Genomic DNA, 17,182 nt, shown 5'->3' on the forward strand with positions numbered 1-17,182 from the left:
TTTGGCGGCCCCCACTTTTCAAATTTGGACCTCCCCTCTCCCCACACTAGCTACGCCACTGTTCATACTAGAGTTTGGTTCAAACAGTACGTGTGAAGTTGGAGGGTTGGATTAGAATTCAGGATTTAATTGCCAAGGAAACAAAAGAGTTCTTGTGTCTGGTTTTGTGAACTGTCTTTTGCATCTTCTCTGTGAGGGTAAAATGTTAATCGTGATTGAAAGGGAGTATTCGTTGTTTTTTTTTTATGGTTAAATTTGTTTATCTTTGATATTTTTTTGTCTCAAATAAGTGTTCAAGTGGACTTGGTTTGATACCAATGATCTTAATAGATAGAAATTGTACACACCGAGAGAATGCATTTCTGTAGCTCCGAATGCATAAAAACGCTTAGCGCTGAGGCTGCATTGGCTAACTTACAGAGCTCCCCGAGTCCACCAGCTGATTAGCAGTGGTGTAGCTAGGGGGGAGGCAGAAGGGGAGAGTTCGAAAATCCCCCCGGGGGTGCCCCTTATGAGTGTTTTTTTTTACATTAAATATTACGCAAATGCAGGGGCCCCCAAAGAAGTCAAGCCCCCCCCCCCCCGGGGCCCCAAATGACGGAAAACTCCTAGCTACGCCCCTGCTGATTAGAGTCGAGAACGTAGGTCTAAATTTGTTGGTCTAGTAAAAGTTTGAGAAACACCGTCTTAAGTCTAAATTTAACTTTCCTTACCATGAACTTAAATTGACTGGTGATGAGTATAATGACTAAACACCGAAAGTATCAAACTATCACGAAAAGAGAAGTATAACATCGAATGTGATCCAGACCTTTGTTCTAGGCCAGAGAGAGAGTTAACAGCATTAGTCAGTCGTTTCCTGGTTTATTAATTAAGAAAACAAGTGTTTTGATGGCTCCTCGTCTTTACTTAATGAGCTGAGACTATATAGCTACCATTTAAACACTAATTCGTACGAGTTGTTCAGGAAATCCATTCTTCACTATTGGAGACAGGACTATTCAGATAAGCATACGACAAGCTTATAGTATTGTATTTTTATAATTATTGCATTCCTAAAGTTTAGTCATTTTCACGATAATTTATCTATAAAGTGTTTTTTTTCCCCCCAGTGTAACCAGTTTGATTTATGACAGTTAACGAAACCCAAGACGAAATGAGACACTCCATCAATATTGTAATACAAAGATGAGGACAATGTCAATAAAATGTGTGTTTTTCAAATTCTACGCTTCATATGTTTGGATAATACTTTGTTTAAAAGGTAAAGAATTGTACAGTGTAATGTTAAAGACAGCATTCGATTTCTTTGGCTTAGACTTGAACCACAATGAAAACATTTTGAAGTGAGTGATTGAGGATATTGTTGACTATAGAGAAAACTTTTCTCATCTGATAAGACTTTTGAGAAAGACTTGTGTGTAAGTGTGCACGAGAAGGAATGTTATCTATCTATCTATCTATCTATCTATCTATCTATCTATCTATCTATCTATCTATCTATCTATCTATCTATCTATCTATCTATCTATCTATCTATCTATCTATCTATCTATCTATCTATCTATCTCTCTGTCTGTCTGTCTGTCTGTCTGTCCGTCTATCTATCTATCTATCTATCTATCTATCTATCTATCTATCTATCTATCTATCTATCTATCTATCTATCTATCTATCTATCTATCTATCTATCTATCTATCTATCTATCTATCTATCTATCTATCTGTCTGTCTGTCTGTCTGTCTGTCTGTTTGTCTATCTATCTATCTATCTATCTATCTATCTATCTATCTATCTATCTATCTATCTATCTATCTATCTATTTTCTCCCACTTCCTATTCTCGGATCAAGCTGAAACCTTGCGCGATTATTCATTTGTTCCAAACAAAACATGAATCCACCAAAACATTAACCAATATGTTAAATTAAATAGTGGCAATTAATTAATTCTGTTTGATATAGGAAAAAGTGAAATACATCTTACAGAATTGAGAGCTATTGTTATGAATGTGGAGTTATTACCCTTAGGTAAGCTTTTTATTTAAAGATTTTTTTTTTAAATTTTGTTGTTGTTTTTTTCATCACAGTGTACTGCAAACAGTCGACTGATATTAACCTACGTTACTTTGAGGGTGAAACATTCAACATTACCTGTGATATACGAAACTTTACTAAGCTTCCAGAGTCGGACAACCTGACGTCATTAGTTTTTCATGCACAAAACGTCCCACAAGGCAACTTTCTTTTCGCAAGTTATTGGCCCTTTGGGAGTTCAAAGAATGGAACAGTATGTATGTCTCTTTTTTTTTTTCTCTTTCAAAATGTGAACAGGTCAATCAATCAATCAAATCAAATCAATTAATCAATCAATCGATCAATCCATGAATCAATCTTATCTTATCTATCTATAATAATAATAATAATAATACCATATCTCATAATTTAAGAAAAACTGAGTTGGAAAAGCAACGAAAATATGGGAACCTAGGCTTGGAGATTAAAAGTTTATGGAAGTTATTTCAACCGAGGGGATAATAACAACTGATCTCACAGATGCTTTCAAGGCCAACATTCCTAGGAAGATTCTCGTTGCCTGTCAGAGGGCGGTACTGCTGTAGACCTGCCACATCACCAGAAAATTCCTCAGTGTAAACTGATTAAGGGACAACATTGAATTGTGTTTCTCTTTAACGAAACTCGAGCCTGGCAGCGCCAGAGAATAGATACTCGTTCGTTTCTAACATAATAATAATCATATTAATATTTATTATCCACAATTATTTTACAATATGTACATTACACCAAACAAAACATAGCCTAACTATAAAAAAAAATATATAGATTCACACCAGATTCACTGGAAATTCCATGTAAAATGTTTATATCAGGTTGCTGAATTTTATTTAATGATTTGATTGCCAGGGGAACAAAAGAGTTTTATTGTCTGTTTGTCTTAGCTATCGGTGTCTTGTATTTCTTTTGTAATGGTAAAATAAAAAAAATCCTGACCCAGAAAGTGATTTTTTATTTCTAAAATCTTTTAATTTTCTTATGAATGTTTTTCTCAAACAGCTGCCCAAATGAGGTTGTTGTTGTTTTTAAATGGAAGGTGACCACAATATTACAATGTGGACAATGTAAACACAATAATGCTGTCCTTAGCACGAGCAAAACGGTTTATAGAGATTTAACTATTTTTTTTTTACATAGCTGTCTGTCTGGGTGGGCTGTCTGTCTGGGTGGGCAGTCTGTCTGGGTGGGCAGTCTGTCTGGGTGGGTAGTCTGTCTGGGTGGAATATTTTACAAGCTATTTCCCCTACTTCCCATTCTCGGATCAAGTTGATACTTTGCACAATTATTCATTGTACATGGCAACACACGAATCAATTAAAAATTTTGTTGATCAATTAGTAGTAATTAATTAATTTGTTTTATATCGATAATGTAGCCTACTAAGCGCTAAAAATTATAAACAAACAATAAACAAAAAAATAATAATTTTATAAGTACTTGAATAGCTCAGTGGCTAACGCGTCAACCTTCCATAATGAAGTATCGATACCTCGATTCGAATTCAGACTCAGCAGCTTTTGAAAAAGCAGAAGTTTTAGCTTCTTCCAGATTAGCCTGATACCCGGCCTCACCTGGTCCATAGAAGTGATAGAAATAACGCATTGAGCATGCTATAAGCATGAATGTTGCGCTAAACAAAATCAATTAATACAAATATTTCCAATGGCACAAATTTATCATTGTTAGTCTAGATCTTCCTAACGGCATGCATCTCAAATAGCCTCTGACAACCAGCCCAAGTCCGGCGGAACTGTTTTCTCTGACAGAAGTGGTAAAAGCAAGTAATTGGCGCTTAACATCAGTAAGCTTCTGACAGGAGGGGCTCGTTAGCCATGGCTGGCTACCCACCTAAGAGAAAGAAAACTCTGAATTCAAACCTTTACTGCCTTGCAGCTATACCCAATCATGGGAAAGGCTTTTTCCTGAAGAAAAATCAAGAATCGACGACCTTTAGGCAGTTTACAACACACAGTGCTGCACCCTGGCAAAGCCTGCGACACCGCTGACCCCAAATTGTATCGGTAATTCTCGTTCCTTGGATAGATCAGCTGTTTGGAGAGGTGGGTACTGCTGTATGGGAGACAGAGGCGGCCTTAGCAGAGTTTCAAATGCGGCATATATACACCTTACCACATCACGCTAAGGGGCTCGTCCGCCTCTAACAATGCGGGACTTTTTTTTTTTGCTACTAAACATTTTACCTTTCGTATGTCTTTCACTAAATACATACTGTATTGTAATTGTTCTGCATGAAAGATTTCGCCTTTTTAGGTTAATAAACGTAACTAATGATTCAGAAACATTTTGATGTCTTTACCGCAACTGAAACCAAAAAATGTCATATTAAGAACTTGCATGGTAATTGGTATCATATATGTATATTTCCAAAATTTTGAGTAAAATGTCCTAGTTAATGAGAACTAATCTGGATTGCGAAGCTGATAGTGACAAAGAAATCTACAACCGCGGGGACTCCTCAGGCGCGGGGCCTGGGGCGGTTGCCCCACTCGCCACCCCCTAGGGCCGCTGCTGGTGGGAGGCATCGTTCTGACCACAGCTAATGACCAGGCAGAAATGATATGATCCATAGTCGCTTCGGCACTGAAATAGGCCATAGAATATATAGTAATAGACATTAATGATTGATTACATGATTGATTCAGAATAATTGATGCAATTTCTCTGAATATAAGCTTTTTTTTTTTTATTATCCTTTATTAAAATATTTCTCTTGTTTATAAATTACTAATTATATCATGGTTTTAATTATGATTTTGTTTCTGGATAGGATAAGCCGAAACAATGGATTGTTTATTACAGTGGTGGAAACAGCCCTACCAACAGAGAAACTATTCAAATAACAGTAACTGTTGTCAGCTTTCAGTCCTATAATGCTGGTTCCTATGGTTGTATAGCCGAGGTGCCAGGGTACAGCACTGTCTTTGAATCTGTTCCTGTGAATATCACCATTAAGGAAAATATAAAAGGTTTGGTCAATAGAAGTGAACCCCCCACCCGAAACAAAAACAACAAACAAACAAACAAGCAAAATGTAAAAAAAAAAAAAGGCTTATGTCGAATGAAGGGAAAGAATCGTTCATTCGATGATTAACATCAATATTGCAAGCTTTATCCCCCCTTGATATATAGATAAAAATAAATTACCGCTAATTGATTAACTAATTGTTTTTTTTTTGGTTGTTTTTTTAAATATTGAGTCTAATGTTGTTAGGACTGTGCGAAATTTCCACTTGATCCGAGAATGGGAAGTGGGAGGGACAAAAACAACGTAAAAGAATCCACCCAGACCGGTACGTGACGTTTTGGCGCCGCCGTTTTGGCGCCGCCGTTTTGGCGACGGGACGTTTTGGCGCGAGCCGTTTTGGCGACGGGACGTTTTGGGGCGAGATATCATTTGACGATAATTTAATAAGCACGTAGCATATATAACAATGTTTATTTCACTCTACCATAATATTGTATCTATAGTATGAATTCTAAAACAGTTCATTTTTTTTTAATTATAAAGGTTTTTTCTTATTTCATGAATATAGGCCTATAATAAGTCAGATTCCTGAATGGTAATGACATGCTATATGTGAGTTCTGCTAATCGCACTGGATGACATTTTTGGATTTCTTTCCAAAAGATTTTTTTTATTTGACATAAGTGTAATATACGAACTAGCTAAGTGTCACACTTTAATATAACAAAAGCCATGTTAACATCTAAAGCTCTATTACGCTGAATGACGACACATAGTAAAGATCAAGACACGGAATGTGGTCAGTACAAACTCTAACGTGAAAATATATATTTTGAGAAATTGGGTAGGGGTGATTTGGGTGACACATCTCGCATTGACGCAGGTTGAGTTAAACAAATGAAGACAAGGCCAGCACCAGCACTGGTCGTTGGCGTCATGCGTCTGGCGATCGTCTCCTTGGAATGGTCATTACATGTGACACCTATCCCGCCCCCTCTTTTTTGCTCACATTTCAGTCCTTGTATATACTCTTTCCTCCACCCCTCCCCTCTCTCACGCGATTTTTGTTTTTTAATTTTAAAGTAGTATCTTAAAAAATTTTTTTCAAAATAAAAGTGTGCCTCTTAATAAACACACATACACAAGCCAAAATGTTTATTAAACAAAATTATGTGAAAAACAAACACACATTTACATTTAGTACGTGAAAAATATGTCTTAACACAAACACTCATGCAAAACATAGATATGAATAATTCTTTTTAAAAGAAATAATACAATAAACGTACACAATGTATTTCGCGCCAAAACGTCCCGTCGCCAAAACGGCTCGCGCCAAAACGACCTTCGAGCCAAAACGGCGGGGCCAAAACGGCGTCGCCAAAACGGCCTCGCCAAAACGTCCTGCTTCGCACCCAGACAGACAGACGTAGTGACTTAATAACTTAATATAAGCTTAGTTTTTTTTTTTTTAAAGATAAGATTAGTCGTGAAAATGACGAAGGTAATAGTGCTATAAAAATAAGGGAACAGAGTCGATCGCAATACATATTTAATGTGACCTATTTCAAAATCAAACACGGGAATCTTTTTTTTTTCCAGAGTTTTTTAATGAACCAATTGAAGACATTGTTAACTCAACGGACGGTACAATGAATTTGCCATCAAATGATTCCCACATAGGTATAATAACATATTTTTAAGATGCAACTGTAGTTTTGATAATACGGATTAAATGCAAATCTAGCACTTCCTCATTGGTTATCCTATCTTGCCACCTTATTTTAAAGATCCGCCTGAGGCATCGGAGGTGGAAGATATCCAGCTTTTTTATTCCTGCCATGAGTAAGTTGACCAAGTTTCACTTCCGTATAGCAAAGTGCTCAACACACAGGTCCGGTAGACTAGGGCTTTAGTACTGTTAGTCAGCAATATGTTGTCCCACACTCTTTTCTGCAACCCTGACATGGTGCCCATTGCTTTGGCTATCCTGTTGTTAATGTCTTTATCCAGTAGAGTATTGTTGGATATGATGGAGCCGAGATAGCAAAAGTGATCCACAATTTCTAGTGGTTGGCCGTTAATGTTTACTTGAGATGCAGTATTTGTGTTCTGGACTAGTATCTTAGTCTTGCTTTGACTAATGTTTAAGCGGAAATTCTGGCAAGCAGCAGATAGTTTGTCAACCAGGGACTGTGGCTGAATATCAGAATCAGCCACAATAGCTGCATCATCAGCATACAGGAGTTCCCTGATAAGTATCTTCCTAACCTTGGTTTTTGCCCGCAGCCTTGATACATTAAATAGTTTTCCAGAGGATCTTGTATGGAGAAACACTCCTTCGTTGATGTCGTTGTATGCATAATGCAGTAGACAGGAGAAGAATATGCCAAACAGAGTAGGTGCGAGCACACATCCTTGCTTGACACCGCTGCTTACCTCAAAAGGTGCTGATTGGGCTCCATTGAATTTGACAGTACATTTAGTTTACTCATGAAAGCACTCAATGAGCTTCAGTAGTTTAGGAGGGCAACCTATTTTCCTTAGGAGTTTGAAAAGGCCACTTCTGCTGACCATGTCAAAGGCTTTAGTCAGATCGACAAAAACAATGTAAAGTGGGTCTGTCTCTCTCTCTCTGAATTTCTCCTGCAGTAGTCGTAGAGAAGATATCATGTCTATAGTGGATCTACCACTCCTGAATCCACACTGAGACTTTGGGTAGACTCTAGAAGCTATCACTTGCAGCCTGGATAGTGCCACTCTAGCAAAGATTTTGATATATAACGTAAAAAAACAAATTAGGGCATTCATTTTAGGGCTCTCTCAAGTGGGTGCTAGGGGGACTTTCAAATTTGGACCCCCCCCCCCTGCCACCCCCCCCTTCCTGCACCCTAGCTACGCCACTGGACATTTGTATCCAATTGAAAATAAATTGGTTCCTTGTTGTTAAGAGAGTTGATTCTAATTGTAAGGAAATGCATTTTTAAAAGTGGAACAATTGGCTCCTTATTTTAAACAGATTTCTTTCTACTAATAGTAGTACCAAAAAAGATAGTCCAAAAAATGGTGCTAAGAATATCTACAAGATTAACGTTTTAAAATGCTATGTATTCTGCAGTGTTTCCCAAACTTTTTACTTAACGGAACACTTCGCACATTCTGGGTATTTAGCGGAACACTTTTGCTTATTTTCTGAGGATTAATTCACGTGGTGGTGGCCTACTAGTAAATTATTCCATTATTTCCTGGAACACCTATTCAGGCAGGCGTCGCGGAACACAGTTTGGGAATCGCTGCCTTACTGGAACCTTTCTATGCGCGCAAACTAAATTCTTCATTCCCACTGGACAAAAGCCATACGCACTTTCTGATCAATTAGTCTTAGATCTAGTCTTAATGTGTCCAATTTCAAAATTAAACTGGGAATCTTTTTTTTTCAGAGTTTTTTAATGAATCAATGGATGACATTTTAGGCTCAACGGACGTGACAATGAATTTGCCATCAAATGATTCCCACATAGGTATAATAAAATATTTTTAAGTTGCAACTGTAGTGTTGTAATTCGGATTAAATGCGAATCCGAAGATTTAGGTGGACTGAGGTCAACAACAAAATAGTTTTATTTTCGTCGTCGAGAGTACGCTTGAACTTGTCTTGGCTTAACTACCTATGAAGGGGGGGCTCGAGAATACAAAACTTGAGCCAATCTTCAGCAGACAAATATAAGGTTTATTCAATAAAACAATAGGCTGCACTTCATAGTAGTTACAAAAGTGATCCAATGCATAGAAATATAGTTACGTCCGCATAACAGTGATACGAAATATCTCCAATATACAGTGCTCAGGAATATACATATAACTGTACTTATTAAATCACGGCCGCATCACAGCGGGTAACAATAACGACTCCGCAGTACAGAAAACTAACTACTAGAAATATATGTACTGTTTGTTTGTAAAATGTTTTACATGTTTCGGATGTTCCTTCAGAGTTGAAGATAGTTTACTTCCTAGTCCAAACCTCCCGCAGGACGACGGGGGATGGGAGCGGGCAGGATTTGAACCCTCGACCATCGATAAATCCGAACGACAGTCCAGCGAGCAAACCGCACGACCAGGCAGCTATCCTCAAGTACTGTCTCAAGTGACCAGTGGCTTCGACTCTATTCAACTCAAAGTTACTACCCGACTCTCAAATTTACTACCGTCCAGACCGGACCAAAAGATACTACCTAACTAAACTCAAAGTCAATTTAGTCATTCTTACTTCCTGTTTCTATATCAGGAGTTTCGCGTGTCTTTTCACCCTCTTAACCCGAGGTGAACATATAACTGGCAATGTCAACCGAGGCTGTGACAATGGCACCATAAATTTTTCTGAGGCTTTTTCAAATTTCAAGAGTTCCTAAATAAAATAACATGAAATTTGAATACTCTAATGCAGTATTTCATCAAACCTTTTCTTTAACGGAACACTTTCGCACATTCTGAGTATTCAGCAGAACACTTTTCTTTTTTTTTTTTTTTTTTTTTTGGATATATTAATTCACGTGGTGGCCTACTCGTTAATTATTACAGTAGTTGGCAAAACACATATTCAGACCTCGAGGAACACTATGGTTCCGCGAAACACAGGCTGCCTGGTCGTGAGGTTTGCGCGCTGGACTGTCGTTCGGATTTGTCGAGGGTTCAAATCCTGCCCGCTCCCATCCCCCGTCGTCCTGCGGGAGGTTTGGACAAGGAAGTAAACTATCTTAAACTCTGAAGGAACATCCGATACATGTAAAACAAACAAACACTGATCTTCAGTGTTTGACTATTAAAAAAGAAGATGGTTTTAGTGCATGGCGTGTCTTCGCGCTTGTTAGGCAAGTGAAAAAAACAAGTAGGCATTTACTTTCCCCAACTAATGTTAGAGATACTCATTAGATTTGGTTGGACTCCATCTCCGGGGCGTCCTAAAAATCCATAATTAAAAATTTTGATACATATTGACATTTGAAACTGAGACCTTTCGACTTTTAAAAAAAAAATTACTATCTGTTACCGCTGTCAAATAGTTTGAATAATTGTTCACCGCTATTATTAAATAGTTTGAAAAAGTAACAAAATTTAAACATAACTGAGGACCTACAAAGAACACATTTTTTTGTAAAAATCTCAAGCCACTTTCAAGGTTTAAAACAATACTTTGTTATATTTGTAAGATAACAAACATATAAAATTACTTAATAAATTGAAAGCTTTTATAAGAGAAAGTACCCGCACAATGGATGCCACGTCTCAATACTGCAAGATTTAGCTCCTCTTTTTCTATTTAAACACAATTTATTAACACTGTTAAATAGTTTGCTTTGTTCACCGCTATTAAATAGTTTGAATTGTTCACCACTATTTAATAGTTTGAATTGTTCACCGCTATTTAATAGTTTGCTTTGTTCACCGCTATTAAATAGTTTGAATTGTTCACCGCTATTTAATAGTTTGAATTGTTCACCGCTATTTAATAGTTTGCTTTGTTCACCGCTATTAAATAGTTTGAATTGTTCACCGCTATTTAATAGTTTGAATTGTTCACCGCTATTTAATAGTTTGAATTGTTCACCACTATTTAATAGTTTGCTTTGTTCACCACTATTTAATAGTTTGCTTTGTTCACCACTATTTAATAGTTTGCTTTGTTCACCGCTATTAAATAGTTTGCTTTGTTCACCGCTATTAAATAGTTTGAATTGTTCACCGCTATTAAATAGTTTGCTTTGTTCACCACTATTTAATAATTTGCTTTGTTCACCACTATTTAATAGTTTGCTTTGTTCACCGCTATTAAATAGTTTGCTTTGTTCACCACTATTTAATAGTTTGAATTGTTCACCGCTATTTAATAGTTTGAATTTTTAAAATTCTGTGGTTGAATTTTTTTTTTTACATACCTTTTAATTTTATCTATGACAAAGAAATATTTCTAACAGTTGATAAAATAATTAAAATAAAATACAATGTGTTTGTTCAAGTTGCAGGTATCAGTCACACCAACATGACTATTTTAGTGTCTGTGATGGCCATCTTCTTTGTCATCATAATTATCTTTATCACCTGGTTCAAACGTAAACACATCGCCCAACTATTAAAATGTAAGTAAAATGTAAGTAAAATGTAAATAAAATGTAAGTAAAATGAGTAAAATGTAAGTAAAATGAGTAAAATGTAAGTAAAATGTAAGTAAAATGTAAGTAAAATGTAAGTAAAATGAGTAAAATGTAAGTAAAATGAAGAGCTATTTTTTTTTTACAATTCTTTTTTTTCAGCAAATTATTCATAGGATCCGGGAATGGTCTAAAAACCTGGACACGGATATAAAAAAACGGCGCTAATGATTTTCCTACAAATTCGACGGTTTATCTTTGGGAAAAAAAATACTAGCTAACTGGCCGCACTGGGAAAACTCTGGTTTGACCGTTAAAGTTTTCAAATATAAACATGGGGATTTTGTTTACCACCCCCTACAAAAAAAAAAAAAAAAAATCCTGGCTACGCCCATGTTTCTAATTTAGCCGCAGCTTTACAATTTTATCTTTCGTGTGGGGTTTTTATAAACAAGTGTTTTGGTGTATATGTTGTATAGAATACGTAAATCTTTATCATTTTTGTATTTTTAAAAACAGTGCACTCTTTTAGCCCTGCAAATGTCTAATTCTTTAGCTTGTAGAACAAAGTATATTATTAGTTTGTATTATTTTTGTTTCAAGTTAATGCCCTTGACATTTTTTTTCTTTTTTTTTCCCAAAATAACTCTCAGTCATTTTCTTTCCCCTGTTTTAAAATACTATTATATATAGATATGATATCTCCCCTTCATTCGTCTATATCGCTTTCTCTTCTTTTCTTTCTTACTGTAAGGCGGGGAAAAGCTATCTTTTAGCCTCGGAAAACGTCAAAATGATCTTCAAAATTAAAATATAATCAAAGAGAAGCTTACTCTGCTTAACTTTAGTATGAAAACTCCATATACTCTGTTTCTGCCTGGTCGGTGGTCCTGGGTTCAAACCCTGCTCGCCACCACTCCCCGCCGTCCTGCGCAAGGTTTGGGTTTGGATGGAATAATCTTCACTGAATTCTGAAGGAACATCCGAAATATGTAAAACAAACCAACAACTTATTTTGTAAGTCTAGATTCTCTAGATCTAGGCCTACATATTTTACGACAGAGTTTCCCAAACTTTTTCCTTAACGGAACACTTCGCACATTCCGAGTATTTAGCGGAACACTTTGCTTATTTTTTTTTAGAGAGATTAATTCACGTCGTGGTCTACTAGTTAATCATTTTAGAAGTTCTTGAAGCATCTTGAAGCATCCGTTCTGGCCTCGCTGAACACTAGGGTTCCGCGGATCACAGTTTAGGAAACACTGCTTTTTTAAAAAAAAAATCAATACAATGTTTTTCAGTACAAATAAATCAAGAAGCATTGGAACTTGTGGGAACTGTTGACAACTGCGAAACAGCGGACAACTATGCCAACACAACAGTCAAAACCATTGCTGAAACTAGTTCTGGAGGCCAGGATGTCGTTCAAATGACGGATAAGCCTATAGAGGTATGAACTGGTACCAAGTGAACTTAAAAAATTTTTTTTTTTTACAAAGCTTATATCAACTCACTCGGTCCAGACGGCACTCGTGCTTGATGAACCGTGCACTTACTAAAGTATGCGACCCCTTGGCGACAAAAGATTGTTGGCGCTTTGGTACGATGGGATTCTGCGGATAAGGGACGTGAGCTCCACAGGGCAATGAGTAGACCAGACAAAAGGGATGCGCGGTGGCAACTTAATCGTGCGGAACAGGCCGTCCAAGACCAGTTCCGAGTCGGTCACTGTCCAGTTGGTGTTTACTTCGGACGCTTTCGAGAAAACTACTTCAAAAATGTCAAGCCCCCCTGGGGCCCTAAACGATGGAAAATTCATAGCTACGCCCTTGCGGTAAGGATTAGAAGGTAGATGTTTAGCTGTAAAAGTAGCATTTCAAATCTATTTTTTTTTAAAATACAAATCTACTACATCTTCACTCCTTCAGGGGCGTAGCTAGGATTTTTCTATCATTTGGAGGCCTGGGGGGCCCCTGCATTTTGCGTAATATTTAATATTTAAAAAAAATATATTTTTGGGCCCCACTCAAGTTTGGGTCCGGGGGGATTTTCAAATTCTCCCCCCTCCTCCCCCACCCTAGCTACGCCACTGCACTCCTTTAATATAATTTTTACATTTCACTTCACAGGTAGAATCTCATACTCCAGAAAATTCCAACCAGTCAATGAAAAGGAAGCGACTTAATTATATTGACGTACAAATCAACCAGGAAACGAAACTTCCCGAGCTGGTGAAAGAGGTTCGTCTCAAGGGAAAGTCGCATACAGTCAGGTACACGATTATTGACCCCGAGGCCACTCTACGCATGGCTGTGGAGGCGCGTCTGCAGAGTTCCCAAACAGACGAAGATGATCACGAGAGTCAACTGTACTGCAACTTTTCCTCCCTTTGTGCCACTTCAGGCGGCAGCCGTGCAAGCGTCAGTGCCGAGGACCAGGTGAACGTGTATTACAACTGCCAGATGATTGTGGCGGAAAGTCGAGAAACTACCATGAAGAAGGAACAAGACCGCAGTTCGGCAGAAACATTACAGGAGTGCTGGGATAGCAATACAAGCGGCGTGGAGACAGCAAGTGAGTGGAATGGGTCAGAAACAGAAAATAACGAGAATATAGACAATAATCCTCAATCTAATACAGATGGTCTTTACGCTAATAATGGGGACACACAGAAGATGAGCGCTATCACTGATATGCTCTTCACGAATCTTTAACCAATGATTAACTATGTATTTCCTTCGACCCCGTAGTCTGTTCGATCGTTGCGGCCATGCTAGACCGTCTTTCCCCATTTGTCTCTGTCTGTTGCTAGGGTAAGAGTCTCTTTTAATGACGCGCTGTCACGGGTGAATGTGTGTATGTATAATCTATTTTTTTTTTTACAAAAGAGCGAATCACCGGAAGTGTGTTAGTTGTCAAAAGTAAAGAGTGCAGTGTTTGATATACCGAAAAGTTGATTAAAGTTTCCGTGTATTGATCTAGTTGTTTTATTGTTTTATTCGATAATTACAGAGAAGGTAGTTGTCAGAGAGTTATAAGTAGATATATAATAGGAAAGCTGTAACACACGCCATGTCCATTCCTTGATACTGTCCTATCAGTATCATCGCTTCTTTTGTGTGCAGAAAGATCTTTGCGAGCTCTAAATAATTAGTGTGTAATAATTTAATACTCGCTTTGTTCAGTTAAATGTTCAGTGCCGACTAAGGCTACCGAAATATTTTTTTAAATCTGAGCCCAGGTATTTTTTAAAAGCTTATTATATCAACTCACTCTGTCAGTCTGGTTAAAAGTTTGAACTTTTTTTTTTCTTCCATTCTCGGATCAAGTTGAAACTTTGCACAATTTTTACTTTACTTGTCTTCTCAAACAGGACTTGAATCGATCGAAACGAAAAAATATTAACTGATTTGTTCATTCATTATTGGTGATTGTTTATTTTGTTTTATATGTCAGAAAGGAGGCTAAACCCTACCATTTTTCAGATAAATGGAAGTGATTAGCAGTTCTTTCCCTTAGATAAGCTTTGTTTTTTTTTTTTTAAAGTAATCTTTTTTTGCTTGTTCGACAGTAGCTCTTATTCAAGCCGTAAAAAAAATATAAAAAGGCATTAATGCATCACCGTAACTTTCACCCTGATAACCCCTCCCCCCTTCTTACCTCCCCTTGTGCCAACTGGTCCAGACTAGCGATAAGATCATAGTACACCGAGGAAGCTAAAAGCTTGAAATTGCGCTAAATAAAAACAATTGGTGAAACTATTTCTAATCACACAGATTTATTGTTGTTAGTCTTGATCTATTACAAATTTAATCACATGTCTGATGCAAACTGATAAAATTAAACTGTACACAACCTTTGTTTTCTTTTTTTCAAATATATATTTTTTATTTTTAGTTTTCTTACTCTTTATTGTCTGTATGGAAATTTGTCTTACAATTTGTGCATTACACCAAACAAAAACATAACTATAAGAAACCAAAGTGTACATTCACACCAGACTCACTTCATTTTGATTGCAGAGTCTGAAAGGGGAGCTTTAACTTCTTTACATTTTGAGTGCAAAGTCTGAAAGGGGAACTTTAAAATCTTTACATTTTGATCATAAAGTCTGAAAGGGGAACTTTGACTTTTTTACATTTTGAGTGCAAAGTCTGAAAGGGGAACTTTAAATTCTTTACATTTTGATCATAAAGTCTGAAAGGGGAACTTTGACTTCTTTACATTTTGAGTGCAAAGTCTGAAAGGGGAACTTTAAATTCTTTACATTTTGATCATAAAGTCTGAAAGGGGAACTTTGACTTCTTTACATTTTGAGTGCAAAGTCTGAAAGGGGAACTTTAAATTCTTTACATTTTGATCATAAAGTCTGAAAGGGGAACTTTAACTTCTTTACATTTGATCACAAAGTCTGAAAGGAGAACTTTGACTTAACATTTGGATTGGGCTCAGAAACCAATCCCTCCCTTCCTTTGTTTTTTTAATTCACACATTTTTGTTATTGCAAGTTTTGAAAGTGAAACACTTGCACATCTTTGGACAATTCTTACTATCAGCTTTCAGTCTCTTCTTGGCTGGAAGGAAATAGTTGGAAGTAAGAAGTCTGGAATTAAACTGGTAGCAAATTGATACAGCATCATGCTAATAACATAAATTTCATGGGTTCAATCCCCGTACTAGCCAATATATATTTTTTCATGACAATTCAATTCCAATTTTATTTTAACAATTAAGTGTTGATGTAATTTTTTTTTATATAACTAGTTAAAATTTAATTTTTAAGTCATAAAATATTTTTTTGAACAAAAAAAAAAAAATTAAAAAAACAAGAGAATTGTTTGAATGACAAATTGTTTATTTGAAAGAATGTTAAAACCCCATTCACCTAGAAAACTTTTTTTTTATACTGGCTCACATTATGAAAACAAAAATGTCTTGAGTTAGGCCAGAACAACAACATAAAGACAAGAATCTAAGAATACAAATGTCCATAGATTTCATGTTCACCATAAAGTTAGCTAATGTCTTGCTTGTCAAGTGTCTATAAAGTGTCTTTTTGTGTGAAAAAAATTAGCCCATTTTTATGTTGATAATGAAAAACAACAGCTCGATACCTAGAAAAACTTGTTTGGTAGTACAATATGTGAAGCGATGTGCTATAATACAGAATAAATAGAATATATACAGTCATATTTGCAGTGAATGTTGCTCTAGGACTAGTAACTGGACAATGGTTTTTCAACATGTTTACTTAGCTTGACATTTTGTCTTATCAACATGGGAAGTAGGCATTCTCAGTAAGAAAATTCAAGAGCTATGAAGATTAAAAGAGAAACACTGATTGCAAGATTTACAATAAGTTGATTAGAAGAATGAATACATAACTAAGTACGTTATGAGGAATATGATTATAGAGTCTACAAGATTGGACTAGCTGCATCAGAGTTGTCAGAGAGTATTTTTGTGAGACATGGAAATCGCTCATTATAATAAACATTACCAAAGGCATCCTTCAGTGCTGGACCCTAAATATAGCTTGAAGATACATGAGAATGCTAAAATAATTCAGGTTCTTCAGATACAGCCCAGTGAAAAGCTTGCAAGTTAATACACTGCTCTCTAACAAAATAAAAAACAACTGTGAAGACTAAGAATACTGGATGAAGAAAGAGTGTTTGTTGGTGGGAGTGAGTCATAAAGGAATAAACAAGACTGGAAATGTTAGTGGAACACTGGGGAGTCATGGCCCTTTGATGAGAAGCTTTTGTGGGGGGAAAAAAATGGAATTAACAGTTTATAACAACCTGAAACATGGCCATGAGACCATACAAACATAACACTGGAATCTCCAGTAAACATATGTTTTTATGAAACATGGCCATCAGACCATAGAAACATAACACTGGAATCTCCAGTAAACACTTTTTTTTTAATGAAACATGGTCATGAGACCATACAAACATAAGACTGGA

General features: G+C 36.5%; 1 protein-coding gene across 7 annotated transcripts; it reads left to right on the forward strand.

Moving 5' to 3' along the window:
- Positions 1 to 762: 762 nt before the first annotated feature.
- Positions 763 to 15,069, forward strand: LOC106073220 (uncharacterized). Of its 7 annotated transcripts, none has more exons than XM_056009874.1 (9): positions 763 to 847; positions 1,113 to 1,264; positions 2,090 to 2,289; positions 4,864 to 5,062; positions 6,664 to 6,744; positions 8,502 to 8,582; positions 11,079 to 11,198; positions 12,512 to 12,660; positions 13,340 to 15,069. In XM_056009874.1, the coding sequence occupies exons 2-9, from the start codon at positions 1,189 to 1,191 to the stop codon at positions 13,922 to 13,924; spliced, it is 1,491 nt and encodes a 496-aa protein (XP_055865849.1). In that variant the 5' UTR covers positions 763 to 847; positions 1,113 to 1,188; the 3' UTR covers positions 13,925 to 15,069. The 7 variants fall into 7 exon arrangements, with proteins under 7 accessions (XP_055865849.1, XP_055865850.1, XP_055865847.1 ...); XM_056009875.1 differs by lacking the exon at positions 763 to 847 and adding an exon at positions 859 to 1,027 and having other exon boundaries at positions 11,085 to 11,198; XM_056009872.1 differs by lacking the exon at positions 763 to 847 and adding an exon at positions 860 to 1,027.
- The last annotated feature ends 2,113 nt before the right edge of the window (positions 15,070 to 17,182 follow it).

The sequence above is a fragment of the Biomphalaria glabrata genome, chromosome 14, assembly GCF_947242115.1.
Source record: "Biomphalaria glabrata chromosome 14, xgBioGlab47.1, whole genome shotgun sequence".
In the NCBI taxonomy this organism is placed as follows: Eukaryota; Metazoa; Mollusca; class Gastropoda; family Planorbidae; genus Biomphalaria; species Biomphalaria glabrata.

Coding starts and splice junctions, on each gene's coding strand:
- LOC106073220 (XM_056009874.1), top strand. CDS start 1,189: ATGAGGACAATGTCAATAAAATGTGTGTTTTTCAAATTCTACGCTTCA. Junction 1,265..2,089: donor GATAATACTTTGTTTAAAAG/GTAAAGAATTGT, acceptor TTTTCATCACAG/TGTACTGCAAACAGTCGACT. Junction 8,583..11,078: donor ATCAAATGATTCCCACATAG/GTATAATAAAAT, acceptor TGTTTGTTCAAG/TTGCAGGTATCAGTCACACC.